Genomic DNA, 24,588 nt, shown 5'->3' on the forward strand with positions numbered 1-24,588 from the left:
CCTCTTCAGGTTGGCAGCGGGCGGTCTTCATACACTCACACATTTTTCATAGATCGGTGTGTCAGCCTGCGTTTTGTATAACACTGGGAAATGCCTGGCTGTAGCATTTTATGAGTGGGATAAAGAATACATTAAAAATTCTGCTCTTTTTTTAGCTTTTTTTTTTTTTTTGCTAGCCCATTGCTGCTTGTTGTCTGTACTTTTTCAGTCTTTCTAGGTGAGTAGATTTTAGAGCTCTCTGGAACAATAAAAACCAGAAGAGCCAATAAACCACCTTAATACCTCACTCAATTACTTACCACGTGGACGTGGACATTATTTTTAGGGTTTGCTGGAAGAAAGGGAAATTAACTTTTTCTTTTTTCTTTTTTCTTATTAACACTTAAATTTTTCAAAACTAAAAACAGTTTTAGAGAGAAATTGATTGATTTCTCTCTGGACTGACTCAGTTTGGAGGGATTGCTTTTGTAGGTTTATTTTATCCTTCAAAAGGGAGATACACGTGTCAAAACATACTCCTGAAGTCCATACATGGGTCGTAAATAAACACTGGAAACCTACATTTACAAGTACAGAAGACTGAGTTTTCATATCTCTCTTTCTCTGTGGTGTGGCATTCATCTACTAAGAATTACCAGAATTTTTCCAATTTGTTTATTTAATTTTAGAGGCTAGTATGTACTACGGAGTCTTACCACTGAGAGGTCAGTATTTCAAACAACCAAGTGAAAACTTAAGCAATTTGATAATATAGAGACTATATGAAAAGAAATTCTCATCGTCCTCAAAGGAAATTTAACACGTTCTCCATACCAAGCAGCTCTTTTTCTTAAATTCCTTTCCTGTTGGCGTGGCACATTACAACAGACAGAATCTCCTTCTGTGCTTGTATAACATTTAACACAATGGCGTGCAACTGCTGGTTAAAATTCTGTAAAGTTTAAGAAATTCTGTGAAGTCGTAGCAAGCCGAAAGCAAGCTGTAGCGGCGCTGCCTGCAGGTAACTCCTTCAGAGCTTCTGAAAGCATCCGACAGAGAAAGCCGTGACAAACTCAGTTACCAAGGAAAAATATTTCCAAGTGCATTTGGTCAGCACTTAAATGTCTGATTCCTAAATGTTTTGTGGATAAACGAAGCCATACGGACAAGCAAACAGGCCCTGTAACCAGCCAAGCTGCAGATGTCATTTTGACAACTTGTGCGGTTTTTAGCAAGCTCATATGAAAGAATTTCCACAGTATGTGCAAATATTTTGTATCTGAGTGAGCTTTGTATTTTTAAACTAGTCTTTCTTATCTGCTGAGCTTTCTGCGATCCTGCCTGCAGTGACCCACACTGGAAAACACTCCTGTAGAGCCTCCAGTGACATCCCCCGTAGGATGCTGCAGAGGTTAAAGGAGGAACATCGCCTGCAGTAAGAAAGAAATGAAGGATGGCAACGCGTAAAAGACATCAAGATGCTTTAAACGGATATATTTTATTTTGTTTGCAGCAATTGAATTCTTGGATGAAAAGGAGGAGTTACTGTGTTTAGCCAATTTCCATCCTTTTTCCTGTTATATGTCTGGAGAATCTATTAAAAACATAACCAGCAGATGAATAGTAAACATGATTAATAACAATGTGCTCCTCCTTTTACAGATGTATGCGAACAGCTAAGAGGGTTCTGCATTGCCCTTGTATTAAACTGCACCTGCATCCTGACATGAGTCAGGGAAATAGCATCGGTCCTGGAGGGTGCTGAGCCCCAGGTCTAAGTACTCCATGCTCATGCTCGCTGTTCACCTATGGTCTGAGCTCATGGAGCTTGGGATCAAAATTTCTGCCTGATCTCTAAGTGCCCTCCATTCCTGTTTATTAACTCCTTTACCCCCGCTTTTGGAGCACGACCCACCTTCTCGCTGCGTGAGGATCCCTTCGGGGCAGCAGCTCCCATCTTTGTCACGGTTGTTCCAAAGTAGCAATGGTAAAAACCCAGTATGTGCACACTCACACAGACAACTGGGGAAGCTTTGCTGCTCTCACCACCCCCTCAAAAAAAGGCAAGAGAGTAGGTATTTCCTCGCATTTGCTGATGACCCTGGGGCTGAGATCCCGTTGTTCACAGCGCAACCCTTGGAGCAGGCGGGAGTGCTGTCAAGGAAGGCGATCACTTGATTTGCTTGCACCAGTGGGCATTTTCTGGGTTAATTCAGCAATGGCGACGGTTTAACTGCGTGCTTGTGTTAGCGACGTTAACATTGTCTTTTATTTCTCTGTTTTCTTTTAACCTGTTATTAAATAGACTCTTGGGATTCTGTTCAGAGAACCAAAGATGTTTCCCCTCAGCTAAACCAAGCCACTATCATTGACCTCCACCCTTCCTCAACTTACAATATCCGCATGTATGCCAAGAATCGCATCGGCAAGAGCGAGGCCAGCAATGAGCTCACCATCACTACCGATGAAGCAGGTACGCTCTGGTTTTGTCGCATCTAAATCATGCTGGGAATTATTGGTCTTGGACATGAGGAATCTTTACTTGAAATGCTGCTGATGTTGCTGCAGCTGCATCGAAAGAAATACTGAATTGTTCCCATAAAACATTGTGACTTTTGCAACTTCATCGTGCAGGCCTGTAATTAAAGCCGTTCAGTGGCATCTAGTGGTCAAAGAAGACATTGTGCTCCAAATTTTCAGCCTGGAGTACTGGAAACGGCACACCTATATATACACTTAGGCAATTCGATCAACAACATACTGTTTTTAGTGGTAGTTCCTCCCCTGTGGGTCTTGTGGCTTTCCTTAGACGCTCAGAGGTTAGTGTGGGTAACTAATTCAAGCTACCCCCATTTGGGAACGTTGATCAACTCTTCCTTTGACTATTCCATCCCCCAGCCCACCCACCAATTAGTTTTCTGATCACTGTAAAAGTCAGTTGGCTGTCATCAGTTAATGTCATCCCCCTGTTCTTTGTTGCCATGTATTCTTCTACACCGTTACAGGTTTCTGTACCAGGAGGGCTATGAAGGCATTTTCACTTTGTGGGCTGGAGCCTCTCTTTTGTGTACTCGAGTTGCTACCTTCCAGTGCCGTCTTAGTTTTATTTCTCAGGGCTAGCAGAAGTGGCAGATGGATAACGACAGCACAGCCTTGTGCATTCTACCACGTCCCAAGTCCTATATGTGTCAGTGAAAAAAACTTACGGGTGAAAAGCGGAGGGCTACAGCTCTCTCTTTCAGCAATTAGGGATGAAAATACTGAATGGCCCAAAATACTTCTGCCAGGCATACGTTGCAATTATATACAATGTACAAAGGTGTTGAGAGTAACCCAAGCAGGTTCAACACCCTTAGCCCACTGAAACTGGGTGAAGTTACTCTGAAAAGTCTTGACCAGAAAGGAGCTTGTTCATTTGTATTTGAAAGCACATATTTATATTGCTAATTTTATTTTTTGTGTTCTCTTATGCTAAGTCAGCAATGTTTCCTTCTTTGGAGATTTTGAGAGGAAAACCATAATGCAAGTATCTGGGTGACGGTGTCCCGGCAGTGAAAACCCTACTTCTTTTTCATGTTGGTCTAGGCTTTGAACACTCGGTGACTGATTTTCAGTTCAGCTCATATGAATACAGCTGTGTAATTCCCACTCATTTTCTCTGTGGGTGAATTTACTACAGTGAAAATATACCCCTTGTCAGGAGAACATGTTTTTGGCTCCGAGGTACTTTCTGAGTAAGAACAGAACAGAAGAGCTCACAGTGCAAAGCAGAATAAGCAGAAGACAACGTGAGCTGCATGCATTTCTTCACCAGGTGTCTTTTTTCATCCTAGTGGAAGGAAAGCCTTCAGTGAACAACTTTATTAATGGTGAATAGTTTGTTTGGAAAATATTTGTATTTGATCAAGGTTTTTATCTTTCTTTCTTCATGTAAAATGTGAAATCACTAGAGAAAACAGACTATCCATTCTTCCAGCCGTCATCCCCAAAATGCCCATCCTTCCTTGTGCACATACATCAAAGTAGAGTGGTGGGTCTTGGATCTACTCTCTCATTCTCTCTTATTCACCCATGCTTGGAATATTTCTTACTTGCCAAGTTTTTCCTGACTGATAATTAAGTTGTCAAGATCCAAGATCAGCAGCTGGCCTTGAAGTAAAAAAACCAGCTTCCCCATGAACTGGGTGGAACCTTAACATCACGTTTTATTCAGTTCTTTGTAACCAAGTTTCAGAATAATTGATCCTTTTGTCGCTGTCCTTTAAGCAACCGTCTGTTTGGAGAAAAAAACAGCAGTGTGGAAGTGTATTCAAAAGTCACTGATCTATCTAGGGAACAATTGGAAGAGAGGAGGTCAGGCTTAGGCAGAGTTTGTGATGTTTGTCCGCTGGGTTTTGTTTTCAGGTGGTGGGTGATGTACAGAAGCATCATTTTTTGATCACTGTTTACTTCTGTTCTCTGCTTTTAAAATAGGAAATGGAGAACGGCATGGGTGCAGGGTGTGAGAGACAAAGTAATGAAAAGGGGGCAAAACAAAGATCCAAGAAAGGCAATACAAAAACTGAACGACTCAAACCATGCTATTGGCACGGGGGTGCAGATTGTGTCTCACATATTACAGTGACCCGAGTCGCCCAGCATTAGCTATTGGAAAGAAAATATAATGGGTCTGTGTGGCAAAAGGGTAGTCAAGCACGGCATGATTTCAAAGCTTACATGCCACCTTTTTCCCTCCATACAACCACAGTTAGTTCCTGTGTTGGAAAAAAACACCTGCAAGTACACACTTGCACTAATGCTTATCAGAAAAAAAAAAAAAGCATTATGGCTGTTAATACTGAAATCAGTCGAGGAAGCTGGGATATCTGGGTTTTCTTTGTGTTTTTGCCACAAACTCTGTATGACACTGAGTATGGAAAACAAATGACTTCTTAGTTAACATTTCACCGTGGTATGCTGGGAACAGTGAACTACTCAGGTCTGTAAAGACTTTTGGGGTCTTTCAAGGAAAAGTCAAGATTTTAAGGAGCACATTTTAAACTCCATTTTTAGGATCAAATGCTTTACTCAAATTCCACCACATTATAATGTACCTGGAGAAATGGCATTTGTGTTTGTCAGCATGGGCACAGAGTCAAGGACAGGCCTCAAAACATTCGTAGAGAACTCATTTTTGCCAGTGGACTTTTTCCTCTTCTGCTTCCTGTACGTTAATGCAAGAGGAATGGAAATAAAGTTCTTTTAACCTTTGGAAATTTCCCATATGGAGGACAGTCAAGAATGGCCCAGAATAGGGTATATTTAATAATTTAAACATATTACAGGCTGTATTCTGGGTCTCTTTGCTTTAATCAGTTAAAGCAAAATGTTCTGGTTCCTTTGACCAGAGCTGTCATTTGCTGCTGCTCCACCTCTAACAGCCCCTTCTCACCCTTTTTATTGCTTTACTTCCTCTGTCGTGCTATTAAACTTAATTTAATACCTTTTACTGAGGCCATATTCTGCGTCAAGGGAACCCTCTACGGCAGCTGAAGATGATTCCGTTCCTTTCTTCAGATCTTTCTTTTACAATGATTTACCTCGCTGAGCAAGCAATTTACTTCACATCTCTCCGTTCAATCCCAGCCAATTCTTGATCTGCTTTGTAGCTGCCCAACTGACAAGTAGGTTCCCCTAGACTCAGGACCTTCTTGAATTCACCTTTAAAGCATCATGCACACCCTTGGCAGCGTATCGATAGTAAATGAAACTCCTCCTGACTCAGGCAGGAGCTGCAGCATGCTTTTTCCATCTGGCAGTTATTTTTTTGTCTGATTTCCAGGCTGAAATACTTACACTGGGGAGGGGGAGAAGGTAAAGTGTGCAGGTTTTTGTGTATAAAATACTTGATATTTGACTGAATGTGCTCAGTTTGTAGTGAACAAAGGGGATCCCACTGGAAAGTGTGCAACATGATGAAGGCTGGATGGGGAGCTCCTGCCTCATCTGCTTTCAAATGGGTTCTGCTGTATTTCTATCACCGACAGGGGTCTGACCGCTGAAAATGGGTCTTGCCTATTTACAAAGCAGAAACAGCATTGTGAGAGTATCACTAAACAAGAAAAGTCGCTATTATTCACTCTTATTTTAGTTACTAGATCGCTATGCTTTGGCATGTGTTGTATTTCACTATTGGCCAGAGATGACGCCTGAATAAGAAAGATGCTACACTCTGGTTTTGTTTAATGAAGTGGTGTCTTCGGTTTTCCATATGACATTGACTCAGTCCAAATCTCTGTGACGTTGGTGTGTTAAGATGTGACATGCTGTATGAAGTGCTGAATTCTGTGGGCTGCGAGGGCCAGTTTTGATGCATCTCTCTTCTCTCTTTCCAGCTCCTGATGGTCCACCTCAGGATGTCCAACTTGAGCCTATATCTTCACAAAGCATTAGGGTCACCTGGAAGGTAAATACCATTCAGACAGTATTTTGGTGCATTCAAAGAGGTTCCGTTGAGGAGAATATTGTAACAACTGTGAATCGGTTGTTTTATTTGAGAGAGACCTTGCAGGTGCCTTTGCCAACAAAATATTTGCCATTAAGAGTGGTAGACTATGCAAAGAAAGAACCTTCCATTGGAGAGTAATAGCAGCAGGTGCTTGCCTGTACTGATGGCAAGAACATTTCCTACTTCCTTCTGATTTCAGAGATAAGGCTAAATGCTGGAAAATAAGCACTCACAGAATTTCACTGTGGTTTTGGGCAAAATTTCCCCAAAGCATTGGAGCCAATGGGTGTTTTTTCCCACTGCAATGGACTTGGGGGCAGAGCCTTACTGTAGGCATGCCTGCACGGAGAGAGCAGTGTAATTTCTCAAGATAGTCCATGGGAATTGATGAATTGGAGCAACTGATTTAAAAATATCAGCAACTGATAGTATTTAAAAACCTGGCATGTCTCGTGACTCATGTAATTTTTTCTAGATTTTGCCCAATGTTTTGACAATGACAGAATGTTTTAAATGCTTTTGGTATGATACCAGAGGTACTTAAACCATGTTTTAAACAGTTTTGTAATATATACTGCTTGTACATTGTAGCAGACGGAATAAAGCTGTCTAATTACAGTAGTGTAATCTCAATATGAATGGCAGTTTCCAAATTGTATTGATAATTCCATATATTTAAGATTCTGAAATATGTAGTAAGTGCTGGAGTGGGATGGTGGAATAATAGTAATTAATTACTACAGTGATGTTAATTACTCCTGCAAATGTGGAGGATGTAGCTTTTGCCGTGTTATATGCACTATCCAGAAAATCAGAATAGTAGCAGTGAACTACTGCTTATTAACCATATAAATAACCGTGGGCAGATAGTTATTTATTGTACAAATAACCAGCACAATCCTGTGTTAGTTTTGAGTCGGTTCCTGAAAAGACAGATTTCTACCGTGCATGCTGTCCATACAGTGCAGGTGGACATATAACTACTGAGGTGTCCAGCTAGCACAGAGGGACCTCAGCTGCCAAGATTTTTTGAGTAGTTCAATGGTGTTTTCAAAATGGTGCATTAAAAATTCTGTTTCGATGAGATGTTTTGGTATTGAGCTCCAAAAGCAGTAGTCTTTATCAAACCTCTTCTGCACAGGTCCCAAAGGCAGTGCTGATGCTTGGGTCTCGTCCATGTCTTACATTTATATCAGTGTTGGTTTTCATCAAATGGTTTCAAAAACGAAAGGCATGTGGTCGCTAGCCACAGGCTTACCTGGTGGAAGTAGCTACTGAAGCAATGCAGAGCATACAAGTGATTCTTAACAACTGAAATAAATGCTTAATGGGTTATTTCTTTTTAAAGCATTAAAGAAGTATGACTGCCATCAGATCTAGTCAACAATAACCTCCAAGCTTCTATGCATGAACTTGTTTTAATGGATGTATGGGTAGGCAAATTGAAAGGCTTTGCTTGCTTCTTTAAAGTTCACTTGGGGGGATATTTTCAAAAGCCACAGGAGGAGAGGCACTGCTGGAGTTTATAGCTGCCATTTGTGATTCTGAAGATTTGCCATTAAATTTCATAGATGCAGATGTGTGCAGGCAGCTACAGGACAAAAAAAATTCCCACACCTACATTTCAATAACAGTGTCTAAAATATGGTTCAGTTTGTGTGTCCAGGACACTTCAGGTGTAACTCAGTGTGTTGTCTGGGGAGTAGAAGCACATCAAATGAGCAGCTGTATTCTCAGGATCGTGTTTGGAATTTGATTTGTGAATACTTGTCAAGTAATGATCAGTATCTCACATAACAAAATAATCACAGAAATGAGCTACATGTTGAATACATACTCCATTGCCCTGGCAAGTCTTGTAAGCTAGGTGTAGAGATGGATTTTCACAATTTGAGTGAGCTTGAGGTGTGAGCTACCTGTGACTTTGAAGTGCCTGCCTGTACCCATGCAGCATATATCCAGATGAGGAAAGGTAGGTCCGTGCTCCCAGAACTGTGCACCACCACGTGAACCTGGTGCCAACGCACCGTGCAGACGCTGGCTAGACATTTGGAGTTTGCTGTGGACTGCACTGCCAGACTGTGCACCACGTCTCCAATGAATACCCAGTCTTCTGTGAACCTTCAGGATATTATTCCTATAGACCCAGTCTCTGCTAAATCTGTGAAATCTTTTAACTTATTGACCAGCAGTATCTGATGTGGTCAAGCAGCACGAGAGGCACTGTGGCAGTGTCCTGTAGCAAAGTGCTAGGAAGGTGCTGCTGGCTCTAGCCAGAGGTGGCCTATGGCCCCAGCAAACCACAAGACCCTGTGAGGTGCTGCTTTGCAAGTGGCAGAAGCTCTGGAGATCTACCTATGAAAGGCTGGACAGCAAAAGGCACCACTGGCACTTCACTGTAATTCTGCTTATTGTGATCTTTGTGCTGTCAAGCCCCTGTGTGCTCAGCTTGAAAACTCTTTGCCTTGATTTGCAGTCATTGCTCTATCTGCTGGTAGATTAGCTCATCAGATGGGTGCTAAATTTCTCTGTGGTGCTGGATGTAGTTGAAACCTAATTATTTTCCTTGACCTCGAAGCTCCTTTGCAGACAAAGGTGAAGTCGCTGAGCTGCCTTCCTGAAAGGTTCGTGCTTGCGTAGTCCTACCTGTACTAGAAAAATTATTTCCTGAATGACAATTTGCAGCAACTGTTAAGAAGTCCCAAACCAGGAGTAAACCATTTCCTTCCCTTGAATTATTGCAGTTCTCTCCCAGCCAGAGCAGTTTTAGTCCATTACACAAAAAGGTACTTTAAGATGGTCCCACAGACATAATATAGTTGGGTCCCATGCTGAATCCTGATTTCTGGGTAGGTCCCCACGATGCACTGCTGTGCAGAAGGCACTCATTGCATTGTGCAACACAAAGTACGTAAGAATAAAGAAATACCCCATGAGATCAGTCCTACATTGTCATGGAGGCAAAAAAGGAAGAAAATAAATTCAGTAATAACCTGGTCACTTTTATTTTGGAGGCATGTGGAGCATTTGCCGTGAACACCCATGATGACAGTATTTGTATACACCCATGATGACAGTATACAAAAGGGATTGTGATGCTAACCATAGATATTTAAAGTTCACAAACCTCATTTAAATACAGACAGTGTCAATAATAGCAAAAGGTTATAACACATCAATTATCTTTCGTCTTATATTAAGTTCTGTTTCTGCAGCTTGCTAAGTCGTTCATCTTCCTTTAAAGTTTCTCTTAGCCCACTTTTAGAAAATCCTAGTTAAGCAAAGTTTTATAGGTCTGTGATCTGTTTAATTCCATTTCTATGTGTCCAGATAGAACATTGGGTTTCAGACTGAATTTTTAAATAATACTCAATACTTTTTGGTAGTTTAAAATGGTGCAGAGAGAATGGGAATTAAACAGGAATTGTAATTTAGAAAAGCGAAATATTCATTATTTTTTTGTGTAGTACTTTACAAGGTAAATGAATCCATTAAATTTAGGCATGGGAAGTATTCTTTCTCCTCTTTGTGCCTATACACATGAACACAACTATAAAATATCATACTTTACAAAATTCATTGATACCCTATTTTACGGATATTGGATTTTGTGAGATAAGCAGTAGGATCATGGACCGAAACTTACTTTTTCATAATGTTCTGTGACTACTCACAAGGTTAACAATATTTTTTGCCACAAACAGTTAGTGGTGGACAAATGTTGGCTCACTGAATTTTCTACCAAAAAATGTGTTTATACACAAGAAGGCATATATATCAAATATGATTTACTTGTGCAATAATTCAGTCCAAAATGAAGCATTTAGGTAGTACTAACAAGGAACATTTGAAATTTTGTGGAGCAGAACATTTCAATGCTTTGTTCTGAAGTGACTTTGTGCTTGTTTTATATTGCATAATGTTTCAAAGTGAAAAAAAAAAAAGAGTAAAATGTTATTATTTTATTTAAAGAAAAAAATTCCCTTGACCTAAAACAATTATAAAGGTGTTTCATGAAAAATGCAAAATTTGCCATTTTATTCCAATTCAAAACGAGAAAATATATAATTGCAAAATCCCCAGTGAAGAAGCTATTCTGGCTGTAATCCTACTCTGAGAACATTTCAACGCATAGTAAATGTATGATTCAGTTTTATCATTATGTTCCATCTGGTTTACAGTATGATATGTCTGTTTCAATATACATCCTATCTGCTTCTGTAATCTATTATGTACAAGGTGTATGCTCATTTTTTCTTGGTATATAGTGCATGCCTTACGGTATATCGTGTACATACACACAGCATCTTAATGCGTGCTCTGTGTGGCAGTAGGCAGCGTATGCCATTCACAAAACAGTGAATGCACTGCTTTATGTGGTGTATGTGCTTTATGCATGTTACTTGTGATTTCAATGTGCAATGTGTGTTTGTGGCGACAACTTTTGCTCAAAAGCCACCCCTGGTAACTCATGGGAATGTTCCAGTTGCAGCCTTTAACTAGGAGAGACTTTAGATGTTGAGATGTGCAGCAGCGTGCACGTTGATGTTTGAGACAAGAAATCTCCACGTAGATTGTTGAGGATTTGCCAAGCTGTGACGGAATCCAACACCGATGGAGAGAACTGGTGTCCTGGCATGGTTAAACTGGTGCCTCCACACTGATACACATTTAGAAAAGAGGCAGGGACCTTCAACGTTGTCTGAAAGCGATCCTCCCCGTGATAACACTTGTTGGAGTTGTCTACTGCTTTGTCCAAACTCTTTGTCCTTTAGCCAATTTGAAATGCTTAGATTATGTTAGTTCGGTCTTTTTGCCCCTTCGCATCCACACTGACAATGTTATAAAACTATATGAGCTCTGCAAAATGCTGTGGCTAGTAACAGAATTTGAAATCTTTCAATTAATGATACAATTCACCCTGAAATACTTAATTATTTAAATGTGATAACGTTATTTTCTTCTCAGATGGAATGAAACAACTTTATCTTATGAAGATACCTGAATCTCAAAAAAAAAATAATCTGACCTTAGTTTCCACCCCACAGTCCAGCTTAAAAATCCACCTTTTGCAATCATTTAAAGATCATAAGGCCGTGGAGTTGTTCAAAATAGGTAACATACTTGCAAACAAAGTGTTGTGATAACAAAAGACCTACACGTTTCTAAAGAAGTTGGGATATTTTGACAACGAAACACAGAAATATTCAAACAGGAAACAATTATACTCCTAGATATCAAAAATACAGTTCTAATCCCTACAGTGTGGTGGTCAAGACCTAAATCTCCTAATTGGGCCATCTGCATGGGGACGGACAGCACCGGGCTTGCAGGGAGCTCGTTAGTACCAGAGGAACTGAAGTCGTACAGTGGAAATTATAGCCTAGCTTCAAGTTTTGTTCTTGATTCTGAAGGCAGGAGGGAGAAAAAAAATAAAGTGTCTGAAGAGAGAATTCGATCAGTCAGATCCATCCAGTGATATATTTTAAATATATTTAAATATGGAGAAGGTGCTGGCTTTTGCAGAGCAATGATTTGTTGGTAGTGGATGAAAGGTAAATCCCACGTTGGTTTTATCAGCTCCAGTGAGACTTTAGTCCAGCAGACTATAGTCCAGTCCATGACTATAAACTCACTGAAACACCCAGATCCTGTGGCAGAAAAGAGTATTTTTCCTGAGAATATGTTCCTCAGTAGATTTCATGGGATATAGTAAAAACAGAAATTGCTGCCTCTGTCGGTTTAACTCATTGCCGATAAACTGCGTCACAAAGACGTTTTTATGGGTCAGTGGAATGGATGAGCTCATGGGCATCTGGTGGGAATTTGAAGGAGGTTTGGAGGATTTGAAAGAACATTTGTCTATGGATCATAAACTGTGCCTTAAAATGTTTATACTAATTGTACCTCATATATGGAGAAAATCAGACAGGAACATTGTCACATGTTGAAGTTAGTCCAGTACTATTTACATGGAATTTTAATAGGTATTTCTGTCAATAATGAGCTTTTTCCCTGAGTTACCAGTCCTTGTTTTACTCTAGACTACATTTTATGTTGCAGAGTACAGAACTGATTTCCACTGGTCAGGTACAGGGAATCTTGCACTGTGACTGAGAAATACGGTACATAATTACGGCCAACCGTTTTGTACTGCCCGTGTTCTTGAATGCCAGATATTGTACACCGTGTTTTAGTAGCTATTCAGTATGCAAATCCCTGCTTTCCATTTCATTATTGCCTTCAGCACTCATTATCTAATCATCTTTCCACGCTACACACTGAATGAACAGAAGCATATTTCAAAGCACGGCGTAAAATTTTCCTAATGCATCTAGCTGAATAAACTTGTGTGACTGCCTTCAACAGATCAATAAATGCCTTACTAAGGGTTTAGCAAGTGAATGGTAGGGGCTTCTGGCAAAAACACAATTAGTAGTGAATAGTGGGCCTGTAATGCAAATACACCCTGCTCAACTCAACTTTGATTGATTCACCTGATAAGAGAACAGAACATTATAAATTCAAATTATAACTCAAGAGTATCTCCTTATCAGATTTTTCTGTGTATGAACCATTTTAAGGTCTTTCTTTTAGCACGGGAATGCACAAATTAGAATAAACTGCATCTCAAATGTGTATATCATGGTAAAAATTTCCTACTTCATGTGCAGGGAGTATTTTTGAATTTTTACCTAGAAATAGACTTGCATTTGGTAGGAAAAAATGTTGACTTTGTGTATATTTCAAAAATTTTAAGGGGAACAACTTGACTTTGGAGACAACTACTTAATGTGTATTCTTTCATTTTCTGTGTAGGCTCCAAAGAAGCACTTGCAAAATGGAATTATTCGTGGATACCAGATAGGTTATCGGGAGTACAGTGCAGGGGGAAATTTCCAATTCAACATCATCAGTATTGATACCACGGGGGACAGTGAAGTTTATACGCTGAATAACCTGAAAAAATTCACCCAGTATGGCATGGTGGTCCAGGCGTGTAACCGGGCTGGAATAGGACCTTCTTCTCAGGAAATCATCACCACTACTCTTGAGGATGGTAGGTCCTTGGCAAACAGCTATGATGGGACGTATTATTATTTCTTTCTTTTTTTTTTTGCTTGGTTATGTTTATTTTTTGATTAGTGATTATTACAGTGAGGATAATAGAAGACCAGAGTTTACAGGTGTTAGGTTCAGTAGACTGCTGGATGGAAGAGTCTGGCCAGTGAGCAAGTACAATGTTCATTGCAAGAGATGCAGAATCATCCAGGTAAATAAATATAACTCTACTAATGTGATATATCCTGCTGTGAATGATACTAACTAAGACCATAGCTTTCATTAAGAAGCTTATTGCTCTGGTGTTCACATATTTGCAAATTTTGTGATGTCATCATAGCTTCATAGTGATCTCATCATAGTTTTGAGATGCTTAGAAGTAAAACTCTGAAAGGAGAAGCGATGCTGATAATTTTGTTGGCTATCTTTTGTTTTCAAAGGAATCTGCTGTGAAACCTAGAGCTCTTGTACTGCACCATCCCTTATCTTGTCAACCTAAAGAGAGAAGTGTGTTTTTTTCAAGGATACCCAAAATAATGAGAGAAAAATCATTACTTCAGACAAAATTCAACCTGTCTAATCCAAGAAACAATTTAGTGGTTTTCTTTTTTTCCAAACTGCCTAAGTCCTTCTCAAACAATGAGAGGGAGTCCTCTAGTGGAAAAAGAGAATGATTCCATATCCAAAAAGAGGCTCAATATTTTAGAGTATAAAAGCAAATAATAATCCTAAAGGATAGCGTAGGTCAGATTTTTCAGCTCCTGTAAGTTGGCATCAGGGTACTGAAGACAGTGCCAGCTCGGATTCTGATTTTTCGCATGGGGGAAATGGAGTAGCACGCATGTAAAATTCTCAAGAGCTGCAGATTTTGAGGCATATGCTTCATGGAATGCTGGTGGTTTTCATTTACTCTAAATGTTTCTAGGCCTAGACGGATCACTGCAGGACCTCAGAAGGCAGTATGCTCACACATATATATATTTTGTATTATAATAAATAGTATTTTTTTTCTTCAGAATCCAGCATGTTTACTTTTCATCCCTCCTAGAATTAAAGATGTCATGAGCTTTAAAAATAATGCCAAATACTGATACTGCTGTATTGCTTTGACACTAAATGGCCAACAGAAAATGGCTTAGATTTGGCTGACTTTTTTCAATTTTTCTAAATGTCAGTGAAAATATTTTATGAACATTTTTTCCAGTATTTTTTAAAGAAGTACCCACTTTCCCCCATCACCAATTTTAAAGGGACGTTAGAACGATGGCAATTTGACTGCAAACTTAAAAAATTATATTTAAATTGCTTACAGAATATTCTGCATATTTCAGCACTGTGACATATTTATCTGTCAAAAGAAGTGACAAAAAAGCTATTAAAAGACTAGTCAGCAAGTGGGGAAGCAGGACATCAGAAGTCGTTCCCGGGATCAGCTGCACTTGCAGAAACATGTGGGTTGTAGCAAGAATAAAGGTTTTGCTTTGTTAACAGTCCGTAACTGCTAATTAAATAACAGGTGGTGGGATAGCAATGAGAATTGAAAGGGTAGCTGAAGGGTAAACATTGAGTTGTATTCATCGAGTTAAAAATGGTGAATATCTTATTCCAGTGCCCAGTTGCCCTCCAGGGAACGTGCAAGCCACTGCCACATCGCCAGAAACCATCTCTATTTCTTGGTCAACATTGGCGAAAGAAACCCTGAATGGGATTCTGCAAGGATTCAGGGTTATCTACTGGGCCAATCTCTTGGATGGAGGTGAGTGAAATCAAGCTATTGGCAAGTAGCAAGCTATATGTGGCCTTCATATCATTTACTCTCTGCTGTGAAGGCATTGTACATCCTTTTCCCTTTGGTTTAGAGAAAGCTTCATGCCCCTGTGAAGGAAGCCATTTTCCGTACAGCTCGAACAGAGTAGCTGCATTGGAAAGCTGCCTGGAAGGGCCCTTGGGGAAGGCTTCCACCATGACCCTGCAACACTCCATAGACTACCATAGTACACAAAATGATCTGAGCAAATTTCATCTCAGTTACAAAGTCCAGCAGGTTTCTTTTGTAAAGAATGATGGTATGAACCTAGAACATACCTCCCCAAACCTGTATTTTATTTTAGTTTGGTTGGTTATCGGTTTGCTTAACTAGTTGACTACTAGAGAGGATATTGCTTATTTTTTGACACGATGCTTTTCATCTCCATAGCTGAGGGCAAAAGAAGGAAATATTTTTGAAAAAGGTTTGTTATTTTCATGCCAGCCTCTTCCATTGTGCTTATGTTTTGTGCTCTTAACATCATTCCTATGGAAATAGACTCCTGAACAGAGAATGCGTGAAATGATCAAAGCAGAAATGAGATACCTTCCTAATCTGTAATTTGTCACATGGTGATCATTCTATGTAAGGTCCTTTCTTCTAAATTAAATACTGGTAGGATTGAGGTACACATACCTTTATTCCTATTTGCCCTGCAGAATTTTCACAGCTCTAGGGCAATGAGCTGTCTCCCTTCTTTTGCTTTCATCTATTAGGATCATAGTTCACTCTAATATGCAACTGTATTGCAAACCCTGGCCTCTCTTAGTGTGGCAAGGGGAATTTGGAGTGGAAGTGTAACCCAGAGGCTCATTGTTAATACTGGTAATGTTAGAGTAAAAAATATTTGGAAATAAACCACCAATTCCTTTGTACATTTAAAAATCAAGATTAAAAATGTATGAGAAGCATATATAAAAATGTAGACATGACAGACATAAAATTAAATGTTTTCAGTGATGCCTGTAGTCTTTAGATCAGACCCTATGTGAATATTATCAGTGCATGTCTAAGCTGCTACGTGATGTCCTACAACATGATGAAAAAAGATGGTGTTCATGCGGTGCTTAAAACTGGAATTCCTTCATTTGTTCAGCTTTATTTTCTGCCCTAAATATGTTTAAAGCTTTTTTGCCATATGGTTTGTACCTCTTAGCTTGCTGCAAAAAAGATTCATGTGAAGTGCATCATCTTTCTGCAAGTAAATCTGATTTTACTGTGTTTAAATCTATTGTTAGCTGTTATTACTGCCATCAAGTGCTTTGCAGCAGCACTTGCTCCATATTTCAAAATAAGGGGACTTTTTCTTGGTTTTGCTTGTGAGAAATGGTCTTTCTGAAAACCAAAAAATCTTTATGAAGATAACTGACTTTCTCATTTTTGCTTTAGGGAATGTTTTGCAATAATCTCTTCTTGTTATCTATTCTTTATGAAAAATCTTATTACTTGTAGAAATTTTCAATTCTCTTCCCTGTATTTTAAAAAAAATTGGAAAAAAAAGTTTGAAAATGAAAACTGGGTCTGCTTGAATGGTAAGAAGTCAGGACACAAAGGAATTTATTTTCTAATTCATTGCTGTTTTATAATAATGAAGCGTTACTTCTCGGATAGACCCTTTAATCCCCAGGAATTCCACAGTAGGTATCCATAACTGGGAGAAGACTGAACTTGGCAATAACTCAATTTCCTTTTTATTCTACAGAGCTAGGAGAGATAAAGAATGTCACTACTACACAGCCATCACTAGAGCTTGATGGCCTGGAAAAATACACCAACTACAGCATTCAGGTGTTGGCTTTTACACGAGCTGGAGATGGAGTGAGAAGCGAACAAATTTTCACCCGCACTAAAGAAGATGGTAAGGAATAAAACATTTTATATTGCCTCTTTCACGAAATGTTTGTATGTCTCAGGCTTTCAAAATAGTGCAAATACTGCACACAAACATGCAGAGTGAGATTTCTATCTGGAGTTGGGAACGCACGGAGAGGAGAGGAGTATGCACCCAAAGGTTTGAAAACAATCTGACTGCTTCTAAGGCTCCAGTTCAGGTGAGCCAGAAGTTTGTAGATAACACTAATGGTCTGAGCAAGTTTGTCCTTTTTTTTTTTTCCTTCAAGTACTTCAAGAACTTGTTTGAGAATTTTAAGAGGACTTGAGTTAATTCTTTCAAAGTGATTGAAAATGAGGAAAGGAAGAGAGACTGTTCTGGGGTGATCTTATATAAGTTACATACTTCTAAGATACTTTTTTTTTTTGTATATATATAAAAAAATTCCTCCAAACACCTGTTCCCTCAAAAGCAAAATGAAGAACAAAAATCTCTTGCCTTTGTTCATAGACCAAAACATGGAAAATTTAAGTCCTAACGCTGAAAGTTTAAGAAACTTCTAATCACACACGGACACATACACGTGAGATTTCATAACCACTTTCTTGTAACTTTAACTGTGGATATCACTTCAGGTTTCATCGGTAGGATGCCACATACTGCTCTATTTCTCAAGGACTAGAATTTCCAGTTCAGGGGGAGTTTGGTCCCTAACCTGTTTAATGCCTTGAAAACTCCACGAGATGTACAAATACACCTTTAGATCCCTAAACACTTTTGAAAATTTGGATCAATAATTTTTTGGCAGAAATAAAAATTCACACAGTCCTCCCAATGAAGTTACTTGAATAATGTTTGATAGGTAAATTCTCCTGTGAGTTATACTATGTTTTTTCAAGGAAACTAGTTAATGGGTTTTTCTTTATTACTTATCCAGTTTACTGGTCATTCATGAATATATGAATATATTTTTCAATTTTTTTATTTGTAATGAAATTTACAAAAGTGCCAAGAGAGTAGGTTCAGGAGATTAACTGACTTGATGAATGTTTGGCGGATTTTTGCCAATGAAAAAATGACTTGATAAATGATAGTAATTTTTTCCAATAAAATCTTAAGGGACTCATTCTAAAATTTACATACATTGTAAAGTCACCTGACCCCAACTGTAGCTGTATCCAGGGGATGCAGTATAAATGAAAATTAGACCTTTAAAATTTTCTCCTGCATTATCAAATGAGTTATTTGCTCCTTGTTCTATTTTCATGTGCTTAATACTTTCCATTACTTTGACCAAAGTTGACTTAACAGCAAAACACTAAGTGAGTGTCTCATAGCTGAGAAATAAGAGGGAATTTAGGCATATAGGATTGTTGTTTAATGTAGGTCTAATTCCTGGTCCTGCTAGATGTAGATATCACTGAGATTCTGCATCAGCTTGTGATAATGGCTGTTTAAAACTGTCTCGAGGTACCGCACCTCGTCTGAAACCACCAAGGACAATTTGCTCAGCTATAGACTTGTGTGTCTTAAACACTGGCTGCTAGGTCATTCTGATCCCACCCTAAAGTCCTTTAACAACTGCTTTGGAGCACCTAAGTCCTAAGTCAGATGCTCTTGAGACACGCCGTGCTTGGAGGTAGATGATTTTATTTCAAAGAAAAATGTAAAAAATAAGAGAACTGTAAGACCACCTGCTGCATTTTCAAGTTACTTTTTGTCAAGTAGATTCCAGCATGGCAACTTTTCCCTGAATATTCTCTGAACACAAAGGCTTTCACCCCAGAGCCTTGGGACGGGGACTTAAGCCACCAGCAGACAGGAGGATTGTCCCACACTGCTCTAGGAGCTTAGGGACAGGCCGGTCTTGGGGAGGTACAGTTCATGTCGGAGAACCCCTGAGGAGAGCATGAATGTGCTTGGTGGTCTATGCCTTTGAGCAACATTGCAGACTGCTGCCTTATGGGCCAAATTGGCCAGCCAGTCCAATGTCGAGGGACAATAAGGAGCATTCTTCCAGAAATCGCTGCAAAGCCAACCTGTAGAGACAACCCCTGGATCCTGGGTCAACACTTCATGGCACATATGCCAGAGAAGTCCCAAACAGCTGTTTGGAAATGCCATGCACTGGTTTCTGTTGAGTTAAAAACTTGATGGGAGCTGCAAGCTACCAAAACTTGCCTGGGTGCAGATAGCATCTTGTCTCTGTGAAGTTCCTTCAGCTCTTGGAACTGATCAGATGGCAGACGTGGTGCCAGCAGTACCTCTGTCTCTCACTGAGGGCAACAAAAACATGGTGAACTACTCCTGAAAGGTTGCTGTCACCTCACCAAGACCGTTCCCCTGCTCTAAAGAGGATCAGATACATCTCAGCCATGGCTGATATTTACTAACCTTTTCTCCAAAATTTGCGGTGATGAGGATGCCATAGCCTCCCTAAGTACCCTGTACCAGTTCAGGATCCACCATAATGCAATCTCTTTTGCTGCAAAGTGGGCTGAGTACTTCCCTCTACCCTGCTGGCCAGGGAGAGCGATGGATAACTTGCTGCTTTATAACAGTATTTCCCATCTGAAAGGTTATGTGCCCATTGCTTCCTCACCCTCCATCTCCTGTGACCTGTCTCCAGTTTGCAACAGCTCTGAAACACCACAAACCCCCAATTTTTTTTTTTTCCTTAACCCACCTCTTCCTAGTTTGCTTCTCCCTGATTCTTGGTGGCTCTTTTACTGTCTCTGTTTCTGAGATCAGAGATGCCCTGAGATGTGGGAAGCACATAGACTCAGGCTGTGTTTGGCTGCTCTGCAAAGGCTCATCTCTCATCTTTAATCCTCCTGGCAGCTCAGCAATAATTCACCCCGAGGCAGCGCGACTAACCTTTTCACATGTTTTCTGATGCCTCACAGTGGTTCCACTCATTAAATCTTTTGTCCAGAAAACTAAACTGAAAGGTGTTCCAGAAGATACATTGATTTCATGTTTTGCTTCAGCTTCACAACTTTTTATTAAGGGCAGCAAAGGTTTAGAGTGGAGTGTATAAAGGCCTCCAGTTAAACATAAGCCAAAACCAGAGTCCTGGGTCTAAACATCCTTAAGGCTGTGGAAGTTAAATGGGAAAAGAGCATTCGCATTGCCAAGCTATGTGCCTCGAACAGCTGCCTCGTTCCTCAGAAGAATGGGCATTTCTTCTACAATTTTCTAAGGAACAGTCTCCTGTAGAGGATTATTCAGTAGGACTAATTTCAGTGCACCTAAAAGACCCTGCCCGAAAGCTAGTTTGAACACTCTCTGAGCATGTGAAATAAAAATAATAGCAATCTTAACAGAGCTTAGCTCTGGAAACCTTGTATCTCTGCTCCCAGACCTTCTCTGCTAAAATGACGACACAAGATACTCCACCCTCCTCTAATAAAATCTGTAAATCTACAATATTTTTAAGTGGCTGCCAAGACCTCCACATCGTTATTACTATAAAGCCATATCATTCCATTAATTCCTTATTCTTTTTTCATTTCTTTTGCATGAGGGGAACTTTTCTTTGTAAAATCAATGGTTCGGTGTGTTCCACTGCTGCTGTGGAAGGGGAGATCGTGGCCTCCTGTGACTTCTCTGTCGTTGGTGTTCAGCTAGAGTCATCAGGGCAAAATCTATTTAGCAGGCGTGAAATCTCCAATGTGGCAAAATAAGAATAACCCAGGGAGTGAAGCAGTCAGCCTGGATGAAACGAGGTGATGCTTCGATTTCTTGTAATGTTTGATACTGATTTTAGACACCAGAGGTCAGACAGTGCTGCTGATCAGCTTAGGAAATGAGAACAGCTCTAGCAAATAATAGGAAATGAGCTTTCCTTTCAATGTGATCAGATTTATGGGTGTTATCTAGCTTTTTTTCCCCCATTAGTCTTCAGAAAAAGAAACTGCTCTTCCTGAAGTTCCTCCTGGCAGAAAAATAAGCCAAGGAGAAATGTCCAATTTTTAAGAATTCATTGAGGTTATGTCCTCTACACTTTCCCGCTTTGCAGTTTCTAATAAGCTGCTTGTCCTCTTCACCTGAGGACTTAATTTACTAAATCATTAAAAATTAAAGTAGTTCTTCAAATTCTCTTCCTTGCTGTGTTCAAAGTAGGCTTTCAAAAACTACCCCATTTTGTAGCAATGGGGGCGGGGGTGACAAATTCCCTCCCCATTTCTGCCCTGCAAATGCAATATGAGAAAATTATAGTTGAGACAATGAATTTGCTCCCCATCCAAGCCCGACACAGGACACAGCACCTCGGCCGGACCAGCGCCTCTGACCTTGGGCAGAACTGGGCAGCGGGGGACGCAGCCCCCAGAGCCCCCTCCCAGGGACAGCTTCCCGCAGCTGGCAATGCGGCCTGGCACAGCTGCTTTTTACCGAGTGTCTGGCAGAGGTTGCTCCTGGGCTTTCTTGTGCTGCAGGAGGAGGTGTGTTTCTGTCTCGTATCCGTTTCATTTGAGGAAAATACATTCTTAATGCACAGAAAGCTGGTTGTGCATCACCGAAGACTGCTGGGTGCAGCAGTGCTGTCCTTCCAGCTCTCCTCTGCCGGAGACGTCAGCGTTCAGAGCAAGGGGAGAGCTGCGGGAAGGGAGCAGCAGGGACTCGCTGCGGGGAGAAAGGAGGAATTACGCTAAACCCCTTTGCCAGCCTCATTGTAAGGCTCTGCCTGAAGCCAGAGAGGTTTTTCCTCCTCTCCTTTCTCTCTCTGGGCACCAAGCTTTCCTGGCAATTGGTATGAGAGAGATGGATGTACAGATATCATCTGACAAAGCTTTATATTTATTCTAAAATGAATAAGCGTAAATCCAATCAAGCGTGCGTTCAGTATTCTTTGGAGCAGAGCTCTGCTTGGGCTCGTTCAGCTGATGAGAATGGCTGTGCAGTTCATCACCTGGGGGCTATGATGGAAAATTGCCCTTAATGACCCCTTAACGCATTTTTTGCTACTGTCAGAGTTCTCCAATTTTATCTCTTTGACTAACAAAAAAAGGTACAGAATAATAAATGTTCCTCTTGTGAAACTGGCAGGATTTGATAAAATGGCGTGATTAATATAAGGGCAGTTCAGAGTGAATGAGGGGTGGACAGCACATGTGAATGTATTTTGGCTAGTGTAGGTCTGAATTGGAGATAAGTATAAGCGGGATATCTACAGAACAAAGGCACTACTGGCAGCAGTCAGGAGTTTATTTTGGTTTGTTTTTCATAAATGTAACAGTCAATAGGATAGTCCTGTGTAGTGCAGAATTAAAAACCTGTTACAAAGCAGGGTTCAGTTTTCTGATATATTGGTGATATCGTTCTCAAACGCACCGCGCTCTGTGCATTTGCCTCCGTGCTGTTCAGTACTCTGAAGAAAAATGGTGATAATCTCTCTGCTTATGAAAAGGAGAATGAGAAAGTTCCTGGAGCTCCTCCCCATCATCTGGCACATCTAAATGCTGTTTCCCGAACTAGTTGTCTCAGTATAATTGCCTTCTCTGCGTTAACATTTCACTTGCACTGTCAAGAATATAAAGGGTTCTCCTCCACAGGAAAGCAGCATGCTATTTCCGTGTCTTTCAAAGCCTTGCTAGCTGGAGAATGAGGCCATCTTTGATCTTAAATTTGCCAAATCTGGTCCCTGGAAGGTTGCAGTGTTGGCTGGAAGCAGTCCTCAGCTTCTCTGTGCTCAGGTTGTCCTCTGACTTCTTATCGTTATTTTAGCCCTGGTGACCATGGAAAAAAGAAACTGTGCTGTTGTACACGTTTAGCTTGTGCTTGCTGGGATCTGTGGGAATCAGCGTGCTAAATGAAGATCTGTGGAGAATTCAATAAGACAGCCCAGGTCTCTTGATACTGCTGTCTCATAATGACTGAAGCCAGTAAGGCTGTGGGATGCAGCAGCCGTGAGAGAAAATACCTTACATCAGCATAACAAGACTGGGGTCTTTCCTCTCCAAGATAAGGCAGGCACCGCATTGCCCCACCACGGCTTCTTCAGATACTCAGGGAACCCATGTTTAGTAAGAAATGTTTGAGCTGATGCTGAGCTAACTCATAATAATGTTGTTTAGGTCCAGGGGATGAGTTTGAACAATGACTTTACCCTCTGGACAGCGGACAGTGGTGGTCTGTAAGGCATCAGATGACAGTCTGCAGAATTCTTGCTAAGGAAATGTAAACACTGCTCCACACATAGTCGTTTCCACATGCACAGCCCAGCAAACAAAGACAGTGTAGCGAAAAGAGGAGTAATAAATGAACATTCAGAATACTTTGGCACCGCTGCAAGAACTGTTGCCTCATTCCAAACCCTCCGCACCGAGGTGGAATGGTCCTTGGCTTAGAAATTTGACTATATGGCTTCCCGACTTTCTTTCTAGCCCCTCTTTCTGCTGGTCTGTATAGCAAACAGTAATAGAGCAGTGCAATGACAAGTAATGTTTTCCACATATGTCCATTGACTGGAAAATGCTAGATGAATTCTGAGTTAATCCCTCAACTGCTGACAGCCATGACCAATTACTGTCAGAACCTGTCCCTATAGATCACACTCTAATTTAACAATAAATTACTTTAACCTCATACATCTATTTGCAGTGATTTCCAGAAAACATTACTAACCATAAAGGAATCCTCCTATGGGTTAAGTAATTACCCCGGAGAGCTAGCTTTCACTCTTCAGTGGCAGGAGCAAATAGCATTTCTAATAAGCTGGGTATAAATAACAAGTTGAATGCTGTCAAGCATCAATATTTACTCTGCATTGGATAGAGCTGCTAACTGAATTAGCCCCTTTGCAGCAAGGGGCTGGGTTTGCATGCAATTATAATCATGACATTCTCACTTGATGCCTTATTAGCTCTCCCAACACACTATAAATAGAAAATGCATATTCGGAAATGTTGCACTGAGTAGTGCCTATCTGTCAGTTTTCTTACATCTTCCAGTAGTACCTGTACAGATACAAAATTAAAGTTCTCCTTACATGCTTTTTATAACCTGAAGTAGCTAGCCACAAAGCTAAGCAAATTTTGAACCCAGGCTGCCTCGCTTCTCCTTATAGGCAAAGTTTTGTACCACCATGATATCTATTTACTTAAATGCAGTAGAACAGAGATTAAGGATCCAGCTATGAAGATCAGCTTGCCGAACAAAGGTTTTTCCATCTGTATTGCACAATAACTGTTTTCTGTGAAAGTAAAGCAAGCTGGTCAAGGATTGCAATGGTAATTTTACTGGAAATTCTAACATTTTGGTTGTTTTGCTTGAAATTAGACAGAAGTATTAGATTCCTCATGAACTAAAAGTTCTGTAGAGAACAGAGTCCATCAAGTTTCATTTTGTCTTTGATACCATATGTAGTAATTTACAATCCAATGTGTCTATTTTAATAATTCAACATGAATGGTCACCACA

The 24,588-nt window shown here is 40.3% G+C and overlaps 1 protein-coding gene across 1 annotated transcript in view; it reads left to right on the top strand.

Annotated features, from left to right (window-relative positions):
* Window positions 1-2,284: 2,284 nt before the first annotated feature.
* DSCAM (Down syndrome cell adhesion molecule) overlaps window positions 2,285-24,588 on the top strand; it is a gene marked incomplete at its 5' end in the record, with an annotated part of 83,167 nt that continues 60,863 nt past the window's right edge. Inside the window, 5 exons of the mRNA XM_009702781.1 lie at window positions 2,285-2,452; window positions 6,354-6,424; window positions 13,286-13,526; window positions 15,138-15,284; window positions 17,038-17,193. Of these exons, the coding sequence (XP_009701083.1) occupies window positions 2,285-2,452; window positions 6,354-6,424; window positions 13,286-13,526; window positions 15,138-15,284; window positions 17,038-17,193 (783 nt within the window). The remainder of the gene's footprint in view (window positions 2,453-6,353; window positions 6,425-13,285; window positions 13,527-15,137; window positions 15,285-17,037; window positions 17,194-24,588) is intronic.

Source organism: Cariama cristata, unplaced genomic scaffold (genome assembly GCF_000690535.1).
Source record: "Cariama cristata isolate BGI_N322 unplaced genomic scaffold, ASM69053v1 scaffold1926, whole genome shotgun sequence".
NCBI lineage: Eukaryota > Metazoa > Chordata > Aves > Cariamiformes > Cariamidae > Cariama > Cariama cristata.